Source organism: Dendronephthya gigantea, unplaced genomic scaffold (assembly GCF_004324835.1).
Source record: "Dendronephthya gigantea isolate DGI-Jeju-01 unplaced genomic scaffold, DenGig_1.0 000045F, whole genome shotgun sequence".
Classification (NCBI taxonomy): Eukaryota; Metazoa; Cnidaria; class Anthozoa; order Malacalcyonacea; family Nephtheidae; genus Dendronephthya; species Dendronephthya gigantea.
The window spans coordinates 1,168,728-1,192,274 of record NW_021163055.1 but is presented as its reverse complement, the minus strand read 5'-3'; the positions used below and the strand labels follow the sequence as shown (position 1 = coordinate 1,192,274).

The window sequence follows — 23,547 nt, the reverse complement described above, 5'->3', positions numbered from 1 at the left end:
GGAGGGGGCTATTGTTCAGACGCTCTTCTTGAACTTTTACACAACATAAAAAACTTATTTACTAAAAAAGTGAACCCCCTTACTTCAGATACCTCAAGCCCTTGTGAGAGAAAGTATAATTATATTAATTAGTATTAAATGGTTCTAAGCATATATTAAAACATCATTCGCACCTCCCGGACGTTTACACTATGAAGAATTTGGTAAGAAGTTCTCGTAAATCATTAAAACACAGTAAAAACCTAATAAAAAATTAATAAAAAGGTTGACGAGAGTCTATTTCAATTCTAAAGAATGCATAAAGTAAGAAATGTAGAGATATCTACGAGTGTGATGTTATTTTGAATAAATTTTCTTTGCGACCGGTTGAGAACAACTCTGTACTTTACTGCCGAGAGCTTGACACAAGACAATACTTTTAAATAACAGTACAAAAATAACAGTACGCAGTACGCACACATCACTGTTCATCAATGATCTTCGTCACCGGCCACCGACGAGACATGGCCGAGCGTTAGTGATAAAGTACAAAGGATTGCTGTAACTCTCTCTCTCTCTCTCTACAATTCTGTGTTTCTCCGACGAGAACCTGGAACAACACAGTAATGTTCAGCAATATCTCTTCTGTTAACGGTTTGATCAACCAATGCTTCATACAGTAGTCTGTAAGTCGCACCACTCCCTTTTGATTGCTTCCATTTTTCCAAAATCCTCGTTGCTTTCTCCACCACACCGTCTTCATCGTGGTCAACTATAGTCACTTCTTTATTCGAAAGCAGTTTCCGGCCGATTTTTTCCCAGTCATTCGCAACTTCTTCCGCTATTTCGTTAAGTTCACTTTCTTCAGGACAATCTAAGAGTTCGGAAATAACTTTCAGTTAAAAAGTTTTACCAAACCACGGCGAGAAAGAACAGTTTAGAAGTGATTAAGCAAAATAAGATAAGTTTAAGTCACCTTCTTTTATTTGGATATTGGAAGTGGAACTGCCGGCATCAGGCTCGTCTGAAACCTGCAACGACTCCGCTAGAAAAGAAAAAGAAAATCCACATAAATTCTTATACTGTTTCTGTAAATAAATCACATTCTTTGAATACTTTTAATCGCTTGTGCCTAAACTACTGCATCAAACAAACACCGCAGAAATTGGTGATTATGAAGTTTCCAGCTTTATACACGAGCTATAGGAATAGGGAACTGTATGTTGTTCAAACTAACCTCTTGTTTGTACACGATGTTCCTCGTTAAGTTGTTGACAATCGTTAGTAACCTTGAGCAATCCTTCGTCCTCGCTGTGGTGCTGATATACAACAGTCAATGATGCACATTCCCCGTGAGTCTCATCCCTTTCTGGGCATTGCTGAAACGGAACGCTCAGCTCACGAAAGAGCTTCACACCACGAATATGAACCTCAACCTTCATGCTCAGTTCTGTCGTGTTCTCTTCAAGAGAAACTGAACATTTTTGAGTGAAAATAATGGAGTCTTGATCGAAGCTAAGAGGCTCCTTTTTCACTTTTCCATTCGAGAAACTAAACTGGACCAAACGAGTGGGGCAAAATGAAACATACTTTCGAAAACAGTCGAAAACGTTCTCCAAATCACGCGTGTGGCTTCGGGATAGTTTTTGTCCCATCATTTTATCAGCGAAATGACAGTAGTAACGAATTCTTGCAGCGATGGAGAGCCATTCCTTGTGTGTCACTAATCGTACCAGCCTTTCGATAAGTTCTTCAACGTTTAATTTCCGGGCAAAGATTTCTAACTGTGAGGTATCGTCATTGCTTGAATTCGCCTGGCAAAGCTCTTTCAAGAGTTTACATAAATCATACCAGATTTTGGAGGCACATTTCCCCTGCTGGTTTATCTCCGGTTGCTCGGCTTCGCTATGCAGGCCCCACAATCCTACACAGGCAGATAATAAATAATGACTGATCACAGTGACGCTTTTACGGCAGAGATTTAAACTCAAAGTATCAGAAAAATGAGAAAAGATTTGCAAAACCAGGACATGTTTAGATTGACTAATCTGGTCTATTCTGGGATGGTGTTGTCGAACAAATGGTGCCACGAAAGTCGACGAAAGCTACAAAGCTCAGGTCATTAACCATACATATCTTTCGACATACGCTCGCAAACGTTAAAGATACATACCTGTTGGCTCCGTGATTGGGTGCATTTTGAAATAATCCTTGACAATTTGCATCAACCAAGGAGCAACGTCAGAAAGGTTCTGTGAGAAACGCTCACACAACTGACTGTTGGTTCTATCACCTTCGTAAGAGACTGTTGCATCTCTAAGTGAACTCAGCTCAGTTGCTACAGATTGAGAATACTTCTGCTGGACTGTTTCAAGAACTTTCTCCATAACTGTCTTCAACTTTTTTTCATCACTAACCAAGCGTATAGTCTCCTCAGAATGATCGCTTTGAAGCACACAGTCGCTAAAAACGGACTGGCAAAGGTTTGCAGCACTCTCGGCCATGGTTTTAATGAGCAGGTCTTTTCCCAAAGGCTCGTTCTCGCTGGCCATTTGCGAGCGCCATTTTTCCCTGAACTCTGAGATATCACGGAGATGCGACTTACCGCGGTCAGACACAAGGATTGCTATGCAAAATGAAAAAATTTCAAATATATCTCAAGCTCATCAAGAGGGGATTTCATGCACTTAGTCAGAGCAGAGCAGCGAGGGATATACTGGGGTGTAGGGGTACAAGGAAGATCAGCACGGTGTCATATTCCACACTGGGTTCCCACCAAACGCTTTTGGGGGATCAACAACCCCGTCCTATTCTATTTCTGACCCCCGCGTAGCACTCCACTGTCAATCTATCGCTTAACCTTTTCCACCGTTTCTTAACAAAAGATCAGTAAAAATCTATCACCTTCAATGAAGCAGCTTACCCTCACGATTTGAGGAGGCGATGAAATCTTTAAAACGAGGCAGTTCGTTATTCTCGGCTTTAGTTGTCCAGGTTTCTGTTATTTTCTGAAGCTGCTTTTCCTCGTCTCCCCCCGTCGTTTCTACCAGACCATCCAACTCCTCCTGACTTAGAGACAAAGCTCGGCCAAGAGATAAAATATTGTTATAGATCAGAGAATCTAACTTCAATTTTTCCTGGACGTACCGTGTTGGATCTAAAGATAAAATTCGGGATTTCAAAGGCGTCAATTTCTCCCGGATGAGTCGTTAATACGATTAATCTCACTTCGACAATTTACGTCGACTATTCAAAAATGACATGTGATAATATGATCCTTACTGGACTTCTAGGAAGAACAGTTTAACACTGATAGAGCTATCCAGTATAAATAAAGTTAGTTTAGTTTAGGTTTTCTCCTGTAGTAACACTAGATCAATAAGACATGATCCTTACTGGACCTCTAGGAAGAACAGTTTAGAACTGATAGAGCTATCCAGTATAAATAAATTTAGTTTAGTTTAGGTTTCCTTCTGTAGTAACACTGGATCAATAAGTGATGATCCTTACTGGACCTCTAGGAAGAACAGTTTAGAACTGATAGAGCTATCCAGTATAAATAAAGTTAGTTTAGTTTAGGTTTCCTCCTGTAGTAACACTGGATCAATAAGAGATGATCCTTACTGGACCTCTAGGAAGAACAGTTTAGAACTGATGGAGCTATCCAGTATAAATAAAGTTAGTTTAGTTTAGGTTTCCTCCTGTAGTAACACTGGATCAATAAGAGATGATCCTTACTGGACCTCTAGGAAGAACAGTTTAGAACTGATGGAGCTATCCAGTATAAATAAAGTTAGTTTAGTTTAGGTTTCCTCCTGTAGTAACACTGGATCAATAAGAGATGATCCTTACTGGACCTCAAGGAAGAACAGTTTAACCCACACTGACAAGGTATTGATAATTGACATACCGTGTTGCCAGAACTGAAAGCGGTAGCTTTGACCAGCAGCTCTTTTGAACTGAACAGTTCCGCTGATTGGTTGATCTTCGTCTTCTCCGGCATCCAATTCCCAGCTCGCAACCACTTCACCACCAAAAACATTCCGTACTGTGTACCGTTTGGTTTGACACGAACCTATCTCCATCAACCCCTCAACCTTCACTTCAATGCTCTCTTTAGGGCTAAGATACTCTTTTCTGCTTCCGTACATTTCACAGAAGCCTTCTCCTTTCATCTTATGACTGATGGAACGATCTTTGAACAGATCTGCATCACAAGTCATATTGGAGAAGAACGACTCGCTCACAAGAACAACACAAACCTCCAAACGTTGCTCTTGGCGACGAACTACCACGCGAAAACGGAAAAAAGATGGTCGAAAATTCAGGTATGTTGTTACATATTCATAGGCAAACGAAGGGACACTCTTCACAAACATGAGCAACGAAAAATGGTTGATGTCAACCGTGACAACAGCTGAATCTTCAAACGGTACCACGCGTGTGCTTTTTTCAATGTCTACCCACAATAGTTTGTTTCTTGTTTCATCAAACGTGCCATGAAGGACTCTCAACTCCTCGCTTTGATGCAACGCCTCAGGCAACGTCACTTTAACGCTGACGTTTTTACAAAATTTTAATCCCGACGGATGAAGTTTGAAGACGTTTCCAAGTATTGTCACTTTATCTTGAATATCGTTGTCGATAATGGTTTGATAAAATTGTCCCGGATCCATCGTGGTTATAGAAACTCTTGTATCTTTCGTCAGAGCGTTTACAGGAAAGGTGACATGAGCGTTGGGTATTTTCAACGCACCGCCCGTTTTATCGATGTGTCTTCTATCCCTCGTGCGTGTGCATCTCGCTAAACAGCGGAAAGAAAAGTATATCTTTAGATAGTTTTTTTTGCCAGGACCTATGTCTACGACCGTGAAAGCTGTAATTAAACGCATTTGAAAATAATCTTAAGTTTTTTCTATTTGTATGGGTAAGTATTCGTACGTATTTGTTTATAGCTGAAAAGATGATTAACTGAACGGCAATAAAGTAAGAATGTATAAATTGTCTGAGCAATACCTCTTCTCAGAAGAGATGGGCCTGCGCGGTCTAGCTCGTCTTCGATTGAACTATAATATTCACTGCTCGTTTCTAAGATAAAGATGGAAAAAATTGTCCAGAACTATCCAATATAAATAAAGTTAGTTTAGTTTAGGTTTCCTCCTGCATTAACACTGGATCAATAAGAGGTTTTCCTTACTGCACCTCTAGGAATCCTCAAATTAACAGATACACTAAAATATACTAAGCTATTAGTTTAGTTCAGGATGACTATTGTAACCTTACCCAGTTCTCCTGAGCTTTGATAATCACTGGAGTCGTCACTATCACCAGCACCTTCTTCACCATTACCATTATCACGTGAATTTCCACCATCACGTGAATCTCCATTATCACGCGAATTTCCTTCGTCACTGTTCCCTTGCACTTCAAGATCTTCTTCAGCTAAAACAGATTACGTCAGATTCAGTGGTCAGATTGCGTTATTCTTCCCTTAAATCCACTAAATAAACAACAGCCTTACATCCAAGCCTGTCGTATTGTGTCGTTTTAAAATGTTCAAATCAAATAAGTTACATGAAGTTTGATTGCCTCGTTGGTATTGCGCAGCCAATCAAACATTGTGTAACATCAGACTTCCCACGTTTGATATCATTGCGAGAAAGGTAACGTACCAAAATTGAACACACGATATCGAAGGAACTCGGCTGCCGTTGGTCTTAAATTTGCCGTAACGTTCAACCCTTTGGAGAAGATCTCTTGAACATCCTCGCTGCACTTTGGTAACCTTGGAGGACGCTTAGCTGAGCCAATCTATACAAAATTATGGACACACACTGAAGAGGTATTTCACCATTGAGTTATTTCACAATTGAATCAAGTTATTCACGTGAGATGACATCAATCCCATCAACTTACAACAAACAGTAAATTATCACTTTGATGACGATATTCTTCCCATGGTGCCTCGGCGGTCAACAGTTGAATCAATAGACACATGGCACTCCAAATATCTGCGCTTGCAGCAGGGGCCTCGGAACGACAGACCTACGTGCATTGAGATAAAGAATACATATTTTGATTTGATAACAATAGTTTAAAACGGTCTCAGAATTTCCCGGCTACCTCAGGTGCCATAAAAGCGAGTGTTCCAGCAAGTGGACGACTGTTTTCCATTGAATTTAAGTCAATACACGATCCGAAATCTGCTATTTTGACTTGCAGGCCAAATTCGTTCATGAGCACATTTGCGGCTAGGAAATAGATTATATATTTAAGTATGAACAGTTTAGAACTGATAGAGCTAATTAGTTCAAGTTTCCTCCTGTAGTATAAAACTGAATCAATAAGAGATGATCCTTACTGAACCTCTAGGAAGAACAGTTTAGAACTGATAGAGCTATCCAGTATAAATAAAGTTAGTTTAGTTTGGGTTTCCTCCTGTAGTAACACTGGATCAATAAGAGACGATCCTTACTGAACCTCCAGGAAGAACAGTTTAGAACTGATAGAACTATCCAGTATAAATAAAGTTAGTTTAGTTTAGGTTTCCGCCTGTAGTAACACTGGATCAATAAGAGATGATCCTTACTGGACCTCTAGGAAGAACAGTTTAGAACTGATAAAACTATCCAGTATAAATAAAGTTACTTTAGTTTAGGTTTCCTCCTGTAGTAACACTGGATCAATAAGAGATGATCCTTACTGGACCTCTAGGAAGAACAGTTTAGAACTGATAGAGCTATCCAGTATAAATAAAGTTAGTTTAGTTTGGGTTTCCTCCTGTAGTAACACTGGATCAATAAGAGACGATCCTTACTGAACCTCTAGGAAGAACAGTTTAGAACTGATAGAACTATCCAGTATAAATAAAGTTAGTTTAGTTTAGGTTTCCTCCTGTAGTAACACTAGATCAATAAGAGATGATCCTTACTGGACCTCTAGGAAGAACAGTTTAGAACTGATAGAACTATCCAGTATAAATAAAGTTAGTTTAGTTTAGGTTTCCTCCTGTAGTAACACTGGATCAATAAGAGATGATCTTTACTGGACTTCTAGGAAGAACAGTTTAGAACTGATAGAACTATCCAGTATAAATAAAGTTAGTTTAGTTTAGGTTTCCTCCTGTAGTAACACTGGATCAATAAGAGATGATCCTTACTGAACCTCTAGAAAGAACAGTTTAGAACTGATAGAGCTATCCAGTATAAATAAAGTTAGTTTAGTTTAGGTTTCCTCCTGTAGTAACACTGGATCAATAAGAGACGATCCTTACTGAACCTCTAGGAAGAACAGTTTAGAACTGATAGAACTATCCAGTATAAATAAAGTTAGTTTAGTTTAGGTTTCCTCCTGTAGTAACACTAGATCAATAAGAGATGATCCTTACTGGACCTCTAGGAAGAACAGTTTAGAACTGATAGAGCTATCCAGTATAAATAAAGTTAGTTTAGTTTAGGTTTCCTCCGGTAGTAACACTGGATCAATAAGAGATGATCCTTACTGAACCTCTAGAAAGAACAGTTTAGAACTGATAGAACTACCCAGTATAAGTAAAATCAGTCACAAACCTTTTATGTCTCCATGAACAATGCGATTTCTGTGCATGAAGTTCAGCCCTGACAAAACTTGTTTAAGAATTTTCAAAGCATTTCTTTCGCTGAGCGCGCCATGTCTGGCCAGAAAATCACCAACAGAACCGCCTGCAAAATATAAAGAAATGCTCTCATAAAAATTAACGAATTGAGACAAAGCAATGATTATTCAAATGACATTTAAAGACATGCACTCACTCACCGTTCATGTACTCCATGAAGATCAATATGCGTTGTCTTCGTTGAACTGCGCCATAAAGTTCGAGAATATTCGGATGCTTTCCACTGAGTTTCTGCCATATTTTTATTTCTTCCTCGTGAAATTTTGACACTTGCAACTACGCATGCGACAGAAAGAAAATGGATTGTAGATATTTTCACTTGTTAAGGTGAAATCAGGAATGTTTAAGGTGTTAGAGGTGGAACCTGGTATTTAAACAGTCGTGATTACCGTTGGAAAGACGACAACAAATTTTACTTGCGAGTCTTATATACCTTTTTAATTGCAAAATGGAAGCTCCTTATGCGATCAAAACAGAGATACGTTGAACCAAATGTTCCTTTTCCAAGAAAATGTATCTTTTCCCATTCAGTGCCTTTTCTGAAGTGCCCATTTGTCACCGACAATTGATTCTAAAATAATAGGAAGAAAAGGATCATGCATCAGACATCCACTGTTCTTTGCGCAAGGAACGTGTGCGATATGTCGACTTTTTAAAGGTGCTTTTTGATTTTCTGGACAGAAATATCGATACAATTCATTATACAAATGTGGTGGTTTTTAAACCGTTCAACCCAAGTAGCAAGCCAGCCTTTAAAACCTTCAATGATTTCATTGCATTTTGAAGAAGATAACTGCGTATTGAGGGTAATGATAAGTATAATTACATTTTTACCTGATCAAGAGGAATAAGTTCAATAGCAGTATCAGAAGCATCTTCACTTCTTTCCGCCGGAGACTGGAAGGGTTCGTCAACAGCAGGAGAGGTGGGGGAATAGGTACAGTTTTCAACATAGTCGACAATAGTTAAAACTTGTAGCTTCACCTGAAGCTTATTGCTTCCCGGGATGCGACGATCTTCATCTGGGATGGTGGGATGTTTTGTCGTTTGTTCCCTAATCTTCTTTAGTTCTTCTCTCAAAACATGACAACGTGTTTTACAGCCGCCAATGATACGACAAGGACATTCCAATAAATGATGCAGCTCATCACGAAGATGGACACAAGAATTGTGCTTGCAGTTGATCCATTCTTGAGTTCCGACGTGTTGTTTACAACGCAAAGCAACACGCCAGTTGCTGTTCATTTGGTAGCTTAATTGTCGGCTCGTAGTTGGAGTGGCCTGGCCCTGTTGATCCGACTGTAGTTAAAACATGCTGTTAGTTATTGGTGTACTTTATGAGGCTATCAGATGACAAGGATTTAAATTCGTTAACAGTAGATTACCCAGTTAAGATTGGTTATCAATTCAACCGTGGCAAGAACATAGTACTTTGGGGTGCAAGTCTAGTTGGGGGGTATAAGTTTTGCCGAAAAAAGCCGTCATTAGCTAGTGAGGGACCCAGAAACTAGTGTCCCCATTAGTGTAGTCTACACAAGAAACATGATTATAGACCACCTCCGTCCGTTTCACCACTGTTGGCATTCATTTATTAGAATTAACGATATTTATATATCATTTATACACTTACGACAGATCTGAGAAACTGTCCGGCCGGAGTTGGGCTGTTCCATAACAGAGGCCAATGAAATCCCTACAGAGGATTGCACAGAAGAAAAGAAAACTTGGAAAAAATCTCGGGACAAAAGATAAAAAATAAAGACTTTAAAGTTGATTATGAACCGCTAGATACAAACGACAAGTATTAACTTGTAGTTAAAAGTCACCGGTTGACTATATTAGAAAGCAAATTAAAGGCTTTCCTTTCTTTGGACAGAATTAGACGGACTCTTTGATCAATTATTTAGCGCGGTTGGCCGTTAAGGTGTTGGCCGTTGCTGACGTTCTGGTACATTTCAATGGTTTCTTACCGAGCTTGATGGAGAAGGAGTGCTACTCGATGGAGAAGGCGTGTTTATCTCAAACCTTCCTGCCATGACGACACATACAAGGACAAAGGAGAGTCATTGTTAGACACTTTGAAACCTGAATTGAACACTGCGCTGACTGTATCTATCAACAGATAGGTGTCATTGTGTAGCCTATAGAATAGAAGAGAAAACATTGAAGGTCATTCACAAAATAGGTGGTGCTTCAAGGGAGGTGGTTGGCCCACGAAGGGCGGGGCATGGGCATTGTAAACCTTGTGACGTGAGGTTAAAAGATCTGACCGCTATAGAGAAGGGCAGTTTACGAGCATATTATTTGGGGAGAGGAGAGCTAATTGGACTTTCCATTATGATTAGAACTACCAGGGAGAGTTTGTTGATATAAATTGTACATGTTTAACCATATTCACAGGGGCATGGCTAAGCCTTCAGTCTTAAGGGGATCTGGGGTTAGAGGAGGGTAGTTGGCAGGAATTGTCTGGAGGAAAATTTTGACAAATTGTCATTCATCCTCATAGGCTTGCTTTTTTGCTACCGAACTCTATATAGTACCATAATGCAATCTTTATGTTTCAAAGTCAAGGTACAAAGTTGGAGTTAACACAGTCAATACAATCCAGTTGTTATTTTGTTTTTGATTTAGGAAATTAGACAACGGCATGAAGTCCTTTGAAACAAACAGCATGAGAACCTATAAGCCTAAATATTATCAAAGTCTAATGCCATTGTGTACAAAGTAAAGCATTTTAAACCAACTGAAAACTGGGCCACTGGGAAGAAAGAAGATTGAACCATGTTGATCAACCTTGATCCCAGGTTTTTGATTTTCCACCTTGTCCATGCAGCCAGCAGGAACAACTTGCCATACAAATATAGTATGTTAGCTAGCTGGTAATGTTTCTTGAGTTTGGATGTAAAGGATCAACTGATTCTAAGCAAGATGGAGTATCAATTTGACCTAGCTGATTTTATCAATCCTATCATTCAATTCACCTTGATTCAATTCACTAAAGTAAACTTATTAAAGTGAGTGTAGACTGGGCTATATAGATTCTATCTCTGAGGTGATAATAAACGCTTATATAAACCCTAAATGCGATCATTTCTTTAATCCATAAATCATTTTAATATAACTGCGATGTTTGTATACAGTGCTTCGGGAGTTTTCGTTTCACCTACCATGAAAGAAGACATGAAAGAAAATATGCCTGCCCTTGTTTGTTTTATATTTCTTTTATATCAAACTCAAATTCAAGTAGACAGCGATATTGTGTATGATTATCGTGGTATTTTATCCGGCATTTATCCACTAAAAGCTAAGACGATAAACAGCTCGACAGTGTTTATAAAACGCACGTCAAATGGCGAGCACCTACATAGTGCAAATCAAATCATCTTAAATCCGGTTGTATGTACACATACTAAAGCACAACCAGACCGATATTCAATAAAGCAGAAAGACGTGTTTTCACCGGCTTAAAATACAGCTGTATATTGAACGATAAACTATCTTTTATTTACGTATTTAAAGGGTTCTACATAATTGCTACATCAAATGTCATTCAAACGTTCGAAAGAACAACTCTCAAGATTTTGTTACTTCCTAAGGGAAGCTGCCTTTGGCATTCAAATCTATTTTGCAAGACAATTTGAGGCACCTACCGGCGTAGATTCACGTGAGGTGATCCATCAGCTTACAGTTGCAATATCCATTTATGAAAGTTTCTTTAAAAAGGATAAATTTATGAAATATTTAGAGTCGAATAAGCTCGACAAAAATTTTTATGACGCGTAGCAGACAGGATTTGAAGGAAGGAAGTATGGTCATATTATTGTTCCCGGAATAGTTAGGGGATTCCCGGTAAATTCGGTGATACTTGAGGATATAAGAGCTTCCTGTTATGTAAAGAAGGAGCTTTATTTGATGGTTATCAACACTTACTGTCAATCGATTGTTAATGGTTATTCTGAACGATTAACTCACGAGTCATGACCCAGCGTTGCATCGATACAGACTTGCATGTTCTCGCATGAAATTTAGGAGATAGCTTTTAGCCTCTCACCTCAAGCTGCCTCTCAGCAGTCTCCTAATAATATGATTCTCGTGAATCAGCCCTCTCCAGCGATGGGTGTAACTTCTCCGCCCTTAATCTCCTGGAGTTTAGCCCCCCTTGAGAAGCATCACGCACAAAGAGAAAAAAATTCTACTATCTTGAAGAGGTTGACAGAGAAACAACGTCAGACTAATTTATTTCTATGATATAAAATGATACAAAAGGCTTAATTTTTAAGCTATAAAACAGTACTAAAGATCGGGTATGTTTCCCGATGAGGATTGAGTTTCGTTTCATTTGAAGTGTTGTTTGATAAAGGTAAATTTGCTCCCTCCAGTCAAAGTAATTCTTACGCCTGTATTCTAAAAGCTCACTCACACTCAAACTCATTGAGTGGGAGATCTTAATCTTCTCATAACGTTTCAATGGCGGTATTTCCAGCCGAACAGGGGCTTGATTTTCAGTGATTTACCTTATATCTTTCCATCTATTCAGAAAAAACTTTCTCATTGATCAGCATTAACGAAATTTATATGTCACACTCGATGAGTATGAGTGTGAGTGAGCTTTTTGAATACAGGCGTTAGTCTCTTTGTTACAATAATTATTCCCTCAAAAGTAATGAAGTCGATGATCAGAATAATTACCAGTAATAACTACACCGAGTTGTAATCATTGATCAATGTGTTCTAATCGTTATACAGAATAGCTTGTTGATAGTTTCAGGGCAGCTTTTTAGCATACATTTGAAGTTTAGTGATCACACGAAGAGGTTGAAACCCCCCCCAAAAAAAAATCAGCGTGTAGTTTAATTCTTGCTGCTGCATGGGTTAAGATAATCATAAGGATATTTGCGCAGAAGATTTCGATGTATCACAGTCAGAGCAGCTTCTTTCAAATCTTTGTAAAACCTTTGAAAAGAAAACATTTCTTATTTAACTTTGGATATGTCTATCAGTTCTAAACTGTTCTTCCTAGAGGTCCAGTAAGGATCATCTCTTATTGATCCAGTGTTACTACAGGAGGAAACCTAAACTAAACTAACTCTATTTATGCTGGATAGCTCTATCAGTTCTAAACTGTTCTTCCTAGAGGTCCAGTAAGGATCATCTCTTATTGATCCAGTGTTACTACAGGAGGAAACCTAAACTAAACTAACTTTATTTCTATTTCTATCCAGTAAAGATCCTGGAGGTCCAGTAAGGATCATATTATCATATTTCACTTACAACTCGCGAGAGTTTAACGCAATTGGATCATACTGAAATTTCGCATTAACATCAGCCAGTCCGTTAGTCTTGCGATCAGTCATGAGCCTGGCATAGATTACCGACTGCAGGCAAAGATCTTTGGTCGGAAGGTGTCGTAAGACATCGTGCTTCTCTCGCCATCGCTGAAGGAAGAACAAATTTTTTACAGCCTATTAATAGTCGGTGCTCTTCCCCTGAATTAGGGAGAAGAAAATCCAGATTCAGATAAGTTTAAAACAAACATACCGTATCACAAGGTGGGTCACCAACGAGCAATGTGGGATAATTAGGGGGATATCCATACTCATCATACTGAGGGAGGTTTACCGCCGCGTGTCCCGCAGTGCACATAAAAATTATTGATGTAAGAGTCTTGACAAGCTCATCAAATTTTTCAAACTTTCCTTCACCAGGAACTCCCTAGAAAGATTCAAGTAATAAGGCTTAATTGACACATGGAAAAACAATTCTGTTGTGGTTTCCTCCTGCAGCAACACTGGATCAATAAAAGACGATCCTTACTGGATCTCTAGGAAGAACAGTTTAGAAGTGATCGAGCTATCCAGTATAAATAAAGTTAGTTTAGTTTAGGTTTTCTCCTGTAGTAACACTGGATCAATAAGAGATGATCCTTACTGGATCTCTAGGAAGAACAGTTTAGAACTGATAGAGCTATCCATTATAAATAAAGTTAGTTTAGTTTAGGTTTCCTCCTGTAGTAACACTGGATCAATAAAAGATGATCCTGTTAAGAGAAGCCATTACCTTAATGTTACATCCTAGTAAGGGATCTTGTTCAACCAGATCGTTAACCCAGGCTTGGATCTCAAAATCGTTGGTTAAAAACTCAACGTCATGATCTAACATAAAACACAAAAATAGAGGAAAATTCTGAAATATTGCGGGCATTTGAATTTCAACTCCAGTCTCAAGTCAAACTTACGGTAATTTTGTTCCACGATTCGACGAACGTGTTTTTCAATAGCGTTATGGATGAGTAGACCGTCGTCTCTATACGGGTAATCTGGTAAAATATTTGCGTCTAAAACCTGGAAACAACGCATTTGAAACGCACGTCAGAAAAATAATATTTCATATACGGTGTTTGGTTGACTGAAGTTAAACTATAATTAGAGATAAAGTGGATGAAAAGTTACTTTACTACGATGCAACACCACAGCCAATGCATAACACTAAATATTTCTACTTACGCCTCTATCTTCTAAGTCTTGTGGTAGATATCCTTGATGATCCAGTCGCCACGTTGGCCACATTTCCTGGAAAACGCTGATAATTCCAGAAACTCCCAGGTTTGTGGCATTGTCAATCCATCCATCATAGGCGATCAATTGATTCGTCTCAAAACTGAAGAAAAACGAACTTGGTTTTCTTATTTTGCTCGAAATATGAACATAAAAGTGGTTTATTGAAAGTTTTGACATCAAATGGTATTTTTGTGGTGAATTTATAAGTTAAGTTTCCAATTATTCTCTTCCTATTACCCTCTTCATTAACTTGGGCAGTCGTTGGAACGAAAAAAGGCAATTCATTTTTTACTAAAGCTACGAGATAGATGTCGTGAACACAATTCATCATAATAAAAAAATGGCTGACATTCACTATTCTTTTTTTATCATAGAGAACCACTTGCAGGAAAAACTTGCAGGAAAGACGAAGACAGGAGATTTTCCTAGCTTACCTATTGATAGGGATAACGTAATGTATGTAGGAAGCCAACAGTCGGTAAATAGGGTGGGATGGCGAGAGCTGTCGATGCGTTGCTATGGCAATGCTCTCCAAAACCAAATGGCTAAAACCAAAATGAGCGCATGCGCGATGATAACCAGCATCGGCGTTGTTGAACCACATTTTGGCAATCGTCCAGGTGTATATGGGATCACTGGGGACAAAAACCTACAAAGATGACCATTGACAGCATGTAACAGGGTTTGCCTAATTTTTTTTTACTTTTATGTATTGTGTTTAATGTTAAAGATGTCTGTTGAAGAAAAATCTTACAGGGTTGTTTTCCTTACGACTGGAAAACAGTTGAATCGCTACAGGAACAAGATCTCGTTTCTTGTTCAAAAAGAAGAGCGCGTATGGACTGATAACCTAAAAAAAGATGATGATTTTGCAAATGAGACTAAGGCAATTTATTTCTAAACAACTCTATAAGTTCTAAACTGTTCTTCCTAGAGGTCCAGTAAGGATCATCTCTTATTGATCCAGTGTTACTACAGGAGGAAACCTAAACTAAACTGGATAGCTCTATAAGTTCTAAACTGTTCTTCCTAGAGGTCCAGTAAGGATCATTTCTTCGTGCTTAAGGGCAAAACCACGAAAGGTCAAACATACTGCTCGTTCGCTGTCCACATCAGCTTGCTCCAAGATACTGTAGTCAACTATAAACAATCTGGAATATTTCATAGCGTTGTCCAAACTCATTCCTTCGAGAAACGGATGAACAAGGGTCGACGTCACGCGAAACCTTAAAAACAGATTAAGATAAACTCGCGATCGACAAGGATTTTCACTACAAAAGACGGGCCTATGGTAAAACAGCCCCCAAAGAAAAATAACGGTTTAAAGAAAGCGCACCCTTTGGGAATGTCTGTACAAAGTTTAATCACAGTTGGATTGCATCCAGCCAAGCGTTGCCGACCAAAATACACATCGTCCATCCAAAAATTCTTGGCCTGAAATTGAATTAAAACGATGGTTAAGAAAGAACTAGCTTTATTGTTAAGGAAACACATCATTCAATCATGATAGGTCACTAACCAGTGGCTCTCCCAGCGTGCGATAAACTGGATCAAATTCATGAAAGTCATGCCATGGTATTTTGTCAAAATGAGTCATGTTGTATCTTGCAAACAGTTTGTCCCGTCGAAGAGCAATATCCCACTAAATTGAGAAAGAATATCTTTTACCAACTAACAACAATGCTGTGTTTTTAACAAAGTTTATCCCCACAACGCTAAAAAGTACTTGCAATTACCTTGAAATTTGTACTGAAAACTTCGTTCTTTGGAAATTTCTTCAACTACATGAACATTATGAACACAAAATCGTGATTAGAATACAAACCACGACAGCTCATTGTAGAATACTACCTATACTGGACCACCACGTTTGAGATACCTTTCTCAGGTAGTTCAGATACAAACCACGACAGCTTATTGTAGAATACTACCTACACTAGACCGCCACGTTTGAGATATCTTTCTCAGGTAGTTCAGACACAAACCACGACAGCTTATTGTAGAATACTACCTACACTGGACCACCACGTTTAAAATATCTTTCTCAGGTAGTTCAGACACAAACCACGACAGCTTATTGTAGAATACTACCTACACTAGACCACCACGTTTGAGATACCTTTCTCAGGTAGTTCAGACACAAACCACGACAGATTATTGTAGAATACTACCTACACTGGACCACCACGTTTGAGATATCTTATTTTTGTATCTTAAACTCGATAATCAAAACTTACTCTTGGTGGCAACCCGGAGATCCCCTGACAGTAGCGGTACTTCGCCCGTTTCGAGAACAATTCCGCGTCTCTTTGATGCGAATCTTCATCCATTTGTGGCAAACATGAATCATACAATCTTAAAATAATCGCTTTGTCATTTCTAACCCAACGATTGCAAGGAAATACCATCCTCTCTTGAGGTCCAGCAAGTTTATGATAACGAATTTCAATCCAATCAACAAACCATTCCACTACATTTTGTTTCGTCTCATTACGAAACAACCGAACCTTCTTCACAGTTCCAAAATTTTGTGGTAATTTTGTTATGCGAAATGAGTCGATGTGACCTTTCTTGAAGACGGTTAGGGAACAACCTTGGAGTAAAACCTCGTCTGTTTCGCGTCCATGATGATCAGTTAGTTGAATATAAGCTGTGTTGTGTAGTCCAGTACTTGTTGTGTCACCCGTTTTAATAGACACAATGATGCACGCCGGTAATATGAATTCAAAACACTCGCTCGGAGTTTTGAGAGAGTTCCCCATAGATTTTGAGCATGAATTGGTCGTGTTTTCGTTTATATCTTCGCGAAATTAAACCCGCTTAGCGACAAAAGATTTATAGATAACATTTAGCATTTTAAAATTCCTCTTTCACAAGGTCTTGCAATCTTTGTATGCGACGATAACTTCCTTCAAAACGTATTTTAAAACCGATTTTCTTTCGCTGGTGTGAACTTGGGACGATCGCGTATTCATCTTAGAAGACTGCTAATAGTTTTGAGAGCACTTTTAAGTTGAAATTTATCTTTGAGCATGATTATTTCAGAGTATAAAACGGCGTGTTGTTTAATTCAGCCGCGATAGCGTTTATAGCCAGCAACAGGTGGTTGTGACGAAATTCAAACTCTATAACTGCATTTATGATGCATGAAACAGGTTATAAAATTAATTTGGTTGCACCTCAGAAAGAACAGTTCAGAACTGATAGAGCTAGCCAGTATATATAACTGTGTGAATAAAATTAATTTATAGTTTAGGTTTCCTCCTGTAGTAACACTGGATCAATAAGAGATAATCCTTACTGGACCTCTAGAAAGAACAGTTTAGAACTGATAGAGTTATCCAGTATAAATAAAGTTAATTTAGTTTAGGTTTCCTCCTGTAGTAACACTGGATCAATAAGAGATGATCCTTACTGGACCTCTAGGAAGAACAGTTTAGAACTGATAGAACTATTCAGTATAAATAAAAATAGTTTAGTTTAGGTTTCCTCCTGTAGTAACACAGGATCAATAAGAAGAGATCCTCTAGGCTATTTGAATCAATATCTTTAACTATAATATTAACAGTGGATTATGCCGTTGACTATACGTTTTATAGAAGTACATTGTACTAAGATCAGTTTTGATTGATTTAGAAAAAGCCCCAGAAAATTTATTAAAGATTATGAAGTTTATCTATATTACATAAATCTATACAAAACAATCAATTCAATTAAACTACACTACAACTTTTGAGTTAAGAGTTATCGGCAATCGAACCAGAAAGACAAATAGCACAGTGGTAATGAAAATAGATGCACATCGGGGTCGCAAGCTGTTGGACGACGAACCAAATTGTCTTCCCAAAGTAATCGCTACACACGTAATCGAAATCCTGTTTACTTCTGAACGTGTACGTTCGCATAACCCAAAATCCGATGCTAACTGTTAAACAAAACGATGCTATTTGACGGATCGATTTGGCGGCTTTTATTCCTTCGTCAGTGGGTCTGACTTCGTGAAAGTACATCGCGTAGATGAATACAGTTAACACACTACAAGTTACCAACTCGCCAAAAGAGGAAAGACCCAACAGGACTATATAACCGCCGTTATATGACTTGACTATTTCCGCAGTAGTTGCAAAAATGGTGAACAAGTCTAGGATAACAAAACCAAGCGCTGAAAGACACAGCAATTTTGTGTCGACTTTGGTTTTATAGTCAGAAACTCTTTTATAATGACGAGTCAGTAAACAGAGCCCTTTGATGCTGCATGCGAACACTGGACACCACAGCAGAAACGTACATATGTAGAGATAGGCAGGTTTGTATTGATGCTTTTCTTTGTATTTTACTGACGAATAAGCACAAACAACCCCTATCAAAGGCAGACAGAATAGACCACAAATGAAGCCAAAACGCCATACCGCCCATCTTTTATTTGTTGCTGCAAATTCGCCGGCAGAAGGTGTTGCAATTTCGACCCATAAATGGTACAGTAGTGCTGAGGCCAACAGCGAATATTCCATTGCAAAGGTGAACTTGTACTGCAAAAGCGTTTGGACAAAATTGTGCAGTCTTCGAGAGTTTGACCCATTGTTGTAACTTGAATTAGCACACAGGTCTTCTTTTAGCCCATAATGATAACGCCGTAACCATGAAACGTGTTCCAAATTTGAATTTTTCACTGCACCTGCAGTAAAATATCCCACCCACAACGTCAGGTTAATCGCGAGGGTAAACATTGTAAAATAGTTGCCAAACCACAGTTTTTCTTCCCGTCGTCTGGACAGCGAGTAAAATACGTATATCTGGCAATATAGAAAAAATATTTCAAAGACAGCTGAGACGACATAACTTTTATCCAACCCTGAGACACTTCGGCTACATTTCAAAATGTCCACGCACATGAAGACCTGGAAAATACAGTTACAAACAGCGAACACAGCCAGGCCGTCTAACAAGTGTCTTGGAATGAGTGGCTCGTATTTATCTCTATCGCTGATATTGGATTCCTTATAATTATGATGAAGTTTCTCGACAACCAACCAAACGCCAAAGATAATTATAAGGCACACAATATAGGAATGAAATACTGCTGGTGTTATTTCCCGAGCGATTGTGTCTGTGTCAACATTCATTGCTATATTCAAGACGCACCCTGTTACTAATGGAAGTAGGAATACCATTACACTCCAAAAGCGTTCTGTAGTTTTTAACCAACTTTCTTTTTTAGCGGGTTTCTCTTCTTCGTCGGCGTTGTTATCGACTGTATCTCCATCGGGTCTTACGTCGCTTTCCTTTGGAAGCAATGGTGTTGTACAGTCAGGGTCTGCATCAATGCAGACGATGCTACCATACGTTGCGCTAGTACGAGACTGACTTAGTTTTGTGCCAACCTCAGTTCCGTTCGTGCCTTCGCTAGACGGGGAATTCGGACGTCGTCTTTCTTTGCCAGATTTCGTTTCACTTCGAGAAGTCTCCCCTTCATCGTCTGACTCTGTATCTTTAATCAAAGTATACCCATTCGTCTGCGGCATAATTTACTTTTACTTCGTATTCTTCCGAGGCGATGGATCTGGTCTTTCGATATAAACACTGCAGCTCGCTGCTCGCTAGCTTATTTGCAATCTCTGTAGAACTATTTGATGGTAAATACGCTTGCCGTTTATTTTATTGACAGTTCTTGGAAGAAATCACCCTCAAACCTCGAAGTTCAATATATGCACGTGATATACCAAGAATTAATCAAAGGTATCAAGCATTGAACTTTCCAGGGAACTAGAACAATTACTGTATAGAATGTTTACTGGATCGGAAAAATACCCATATTGTTGTTCTAAGAAAATGTTATTTTAAAAAAGATACTAGAAGTATTCGTAAAATCGTAATGAGTAATTTCGTTGAAGGTTGTATATGTTCATCGGCTGCTCGACTCCGTCGGTCGTTTCCGCGTCCGCCTGGTTCGTTCAACTGCAAGGATCACGGATCGTTTACCAATTTCTTCCCAAAACCTCAACAGTATTTTCTATGTAGGAAGTAGTCCTTGTTTACCAATCTGAGTCCCATTAAACTGATCTGTTTGCCAAAGTTGGTCTAGAAAAACAAGCTTGATTTGTTTACAATCATATTTATTGATCGTGATCAAGCAATGAGAACTACACGATACTACTTAGTTTTTAAAGCATGCACATTCTTTGACCTTCTCACTGACACTCGTTGATCTTCAAAATCAAATCTTAAAAGACCTGTTTTTGATGCTCATTTTCTAGATTAGTATTTGCTAGATTAACAATATACACTACACTACCTTGTCTCCTTGACGTTAGCGCCAAAGTTTGTACCTTGAAATTGGCTTCGAGTGCCTCTTAAAACAAGAGTGAAGCGAACTAATACTAGCAATGCAAAACTCTTTATATATACAGACACAATATCTGAGCACTTGTTACGCCTATGCTCTATAAATATACGTTCAAATTGGCGACTTTAAAGCCGCAACGTTTTCAATGCAAGGTTAGTCACTTCGTCTTAAAGATATAAAGCCTTTAAGGGATTTCCCTACAGGCGGAAACAGTCGTCACTATCTTCACTTCAACTTTCGTTCTTGGAATTTGTGACGGAAATTGAATTGGTAAAAACCAAAAACCAGAATGTTTTTACCAAGCAATTTACCATGTTTTTTAGCAATTCCAGGTAAAACAACTGCGCATTGCATAACCACAAACCCTACAGGCTAAGTGGTTCGTTTTTATTAGATAATGGGCATACAAGGCATCAGCTTCGTTTTTATTAGATAATGCTATATCAAATTATCAACATCACTATACTGCGGTCGGGATATTAACCGGGGTAGGAAAACCAACACAATATGTATGCTATATCGCTTATATGGTTTGATTTAGAAAAATATAAGTCGTGATTTCTTAGTTGAAATGGTGATTGGTCTTACAAAGATCAAATATATGCAGTTGCCTTTCATAATGTACCACGTCATCATCCGAAGCCTCACTCTCAATGATAAAGACGGAAAGCGATTGGCTCACGAATTATGAGAACGAGGCTGAGGAGGCTCCAATTCACGTGATCTCCCATTCATATTTTAGCCAATCAAATATGAATCGATGCTCAAAAGGGTTGTTCAAATAGTGAAATTACAACATATTCAATATTGTTTGGTTTTTCTCTTATTATAACTTCATGACAAATAAAAATTTTAAAACTTATAAACTAAACTATTATATTTTGAAACTAGATAACATTTATACAGCAACAACAAAAACACACTCTTTAGTCTTCATGTCAATGACTCTCTTTCCCCAAATAAGGCTAATATGATTTGGTTGGTCAACACAAAATATAAAAAGAATACAAGTTTAAAAGTAGTTTTTTGAAATGCACCCTAAACATTATCAATGTATCACATGCAAGCTTTTTTAACTAGCTAAGTTCTGAAATTCTTCCAAACTTCTACACAGTGTTTTAATTCATGTCTGAATATTCCCCGGGTGAGACGTAGTCATACTAGCTGAAGCCAATCCAGGTTCTGTCCGTGACTTACTGATGCTGAAATGATTGAGGATCTCAACCATGCAAACTGCACCATGGAAATGGAAAAACACAGCAAACGGATAAACAAAATGGGACAGATAGAACCAAACGTTAGGAGTATAAAATGTCTCGACCATATCTAACACCAAGTTGGATCTTTTCACCTCAAAAGTGTACAACGCCCAGAAGCATAGGTTCAGCATGAACAGAAAAGAAACAACCTCTCTAATGTTGGATGCTGATTTTGTACGTCTTTCATCAGCATTTCCAGCAGGAAGTTCATGTTTTAATGCTTCTCGGACAAAAAGCGTGAAAGCGATGGAACACAGCAGCTCAGTTATATTGGCCACAATGAGAAAAGCAGCAATTGCTGGGGATTGAGACCATTCACAAAATCCAGCAACAATTATGAACAGGTCGAGGAAGAACACACCAATGAGTGCCACAAAAAGTAGGATGTAGTCGATATTGCTGTGTGATTCGCTAGCAACATCCTGCTTCTTCAGTTGTTTGATACCAATCACACTTGCAATCAATATTGAAAGGAAAAAGATGAATTGCATTCCAATGTAGATAAGACGGTCCTGTTCCTTGTCATCTGAGAAGAACATGTTGGCAACGATGGCTGTAAATGCTGGAATGTAAGCAAAACCAAGGATGAAACCAAATCGCCACAGAGTACCAACTTCTGGCATACCTTCAGGAGCTGTAATTACTTCAAATTCCTCTGTGTCTTCACTTATCGATCTCTTGTCTGAATGTCCAATGCTTGATTTTGATTTTTTCTTCTTTAGCATCTTTTCCTTTCCATCTAGTCTACCTTTCTTAATTGCCACTGATTCCTTTTGACCACTAGCTTGCCTCGTATGCCCATTACCAAGCCCCTCAGGATCCTCAAAGCCACCATTATCTTGACCCTCAGCACTGCTAGGCAACAAACGCCAAGTGTTCAGTAGTAGACCAGCAGAAATCAAACAATATTCCATTGTAAATACATACAAGATGGGTTCCATACTTTTGGCAGTTGATTCAAGTACTTTTGCACTGTCATGACAGTTCTTAGATATATTCACAAGAGAGTGGTTTGAGCCCAGCACAACATCCCAATGATGGGTCATGAATTCTTGGGTGGAGTTTGTAGGTGTATGTCTAGTTTTACCTGTAGGTGTAGGAGCTTCTTCCGCACTATCGTGGACAAACGTTACAATCCATGTTGCAAGGTTAACCGCAATCAAATGCATCATGAGACCATGGGCAAAAATCAGGACTTTTTTGGTGTTGCATGATAATTTGTAGAAGAAATAGAGCTGTGTGTAAATGAACAATATGCGCACAACGTAATAAAGACACATGCTCGGATCTTTACTGGGGCAGTCGGTCAAAACTGCAATTGACTTAAGCAGTTCAACCATTGTCATGAACGAACTACCAAGCCCAAATATCATCACTCCTGCTAGCAATCGTTGTGGTAATAATTGTCTATCAGATCTGATAGGACTTGCAAACCAACGATTATCAAATAATTTTGAGCACCATTTTACTTTTGAGAATATGAAAGTAGCCATCCATAGAATGGAAATGAGGAGAAACACGGCTAAACAACGATACAACGATAAAGGATCGATGCCAATTCCTTTTTTATCTGTGTGAACAGTAGCAGCCACCAAGACTATCACAGCAATTATGATGATGAAGGCGAAATAGGCCACACTGACAAATCGTCTCGTATTTACACTACACCAACGCGGTGCTTCGCTAACCAGAACTTGTCCATTGCCCTGCGAGTTCTCTCCTGAGGATGTCACTACAGCTGAACTTGAAGTGATT

General features: G+C 38.7%; 3 protein-coding genes across 3 annotated transcripts; all 3 read right to left on the bottom strand.

Moving 5' to 3' along the window:
• Nucleotides 1-152: 152 nt before the first annotated feature.
• On the bottom strand, nucleotides 153-11,420 carry LOC114527571. Its single transcript, XM_028549263.1, has 18 exons — nucleotides 11,284-11,420; nucleotides 9,604-9,774; nucleotides 9,264-9,326; nucleotides 8,468-8,932; nucleotides 8,067-8,204; nucleotides 7,774-7,909; nucleotides 7,548-7,679; nucleotides 6,103-6,230; nucleotides 5,896-6,024; nucleotides 5,652-5,790; nucleotides 5,263-5,421; nucleotides 4,996-5,067; nucleotides 3,890-4,783; nucleotides 2,903-3,136; nucleotides 2,153-2,605; nucleotides 1,217-1,903; nucleotides 956-1,024; nucleotides 153-853 (listed from the first exon to the last, which is right to left on the bottom strand). The coding sequence occupies exons 2-18, from the start codon at nucleotides 9,667-9,669 to the stop codon at nucleotides 561-563; spliced, it is 4,257 nt and encodes a 1,418-aa protein (XP_028405064.1). The 5' UTR covers nucleotides 9,670-9,774; nucleotides 11,284-11,420; the 3' UTR covers nucleotides 153-560.
• Nucleotides 11,421-12,187: 767 nt separating this feature from the next.
• LOC114527546 (arachidonate 5-lipoxygenase-like) lies at nucleotides 12,188-17,451 on the bottom strand. Its single transcript, XM_028549235.1, has 13 exons — nucleotides 16,428-17,451; nucleotides 15,927-15,971; nucleotides 15,710-15,832; nucleotides 15,527-15,624; nucleotides 15,284-15,416; nucleotides 14,945-15,040; nucleotides 14,625-14,839; nucleotides 14,137-14,290; nucleotides 13,869-13,974; nucleotides 13,691-13,785; nucleotides 13,172-13,345; nucleotides 12,905-13,068; nucleotides 12,188-12,586 (listed from the first exon to the last, which is right to left on the bottom strand). The coding sequence occupies exons 1-13, from the start codon at nucleotides 16,950-16,952 to the stop codon at nucleotides 12,484-12,486; spliced, it is 2,031 nt and encodes a 676-aa protein (XP_028405036.1). The 5' UTR covers nucleotides 16,953-17,451; the 3' UTR covers nucleotides 12,188-12,483.
• A 324-nt stretch (nucleotides 17,452-17,775) lies between these two features.
• On the bottom strand, nucleotides 17,776-20,891 carry LOC114527473 (proton channel OTOP2-like). Its single transcript, XM_028549128.1, has 2 exons — nucleotides 20,483-20,891; nucleotides 17,776-20,268 (listed from the first exon to the last, which is right to left on the bottom strand). Exon 2 carries the CDS (start codon nucleotides 19,710-19,712, stop codon nucleotides 17,928-17,930), a length of 1,785 nt encoding a protein of 594 aa, XP_028404929.1. The 5' UTR covers nucleotides 19,713-20,268; nucleotides 20,483-20,891; the 3' UTR covers nucleotides 17,776-17,927.
• Between the last annotated feature and the right edge of the window lie 2,656 nt (nucleotides 20,892-23,547).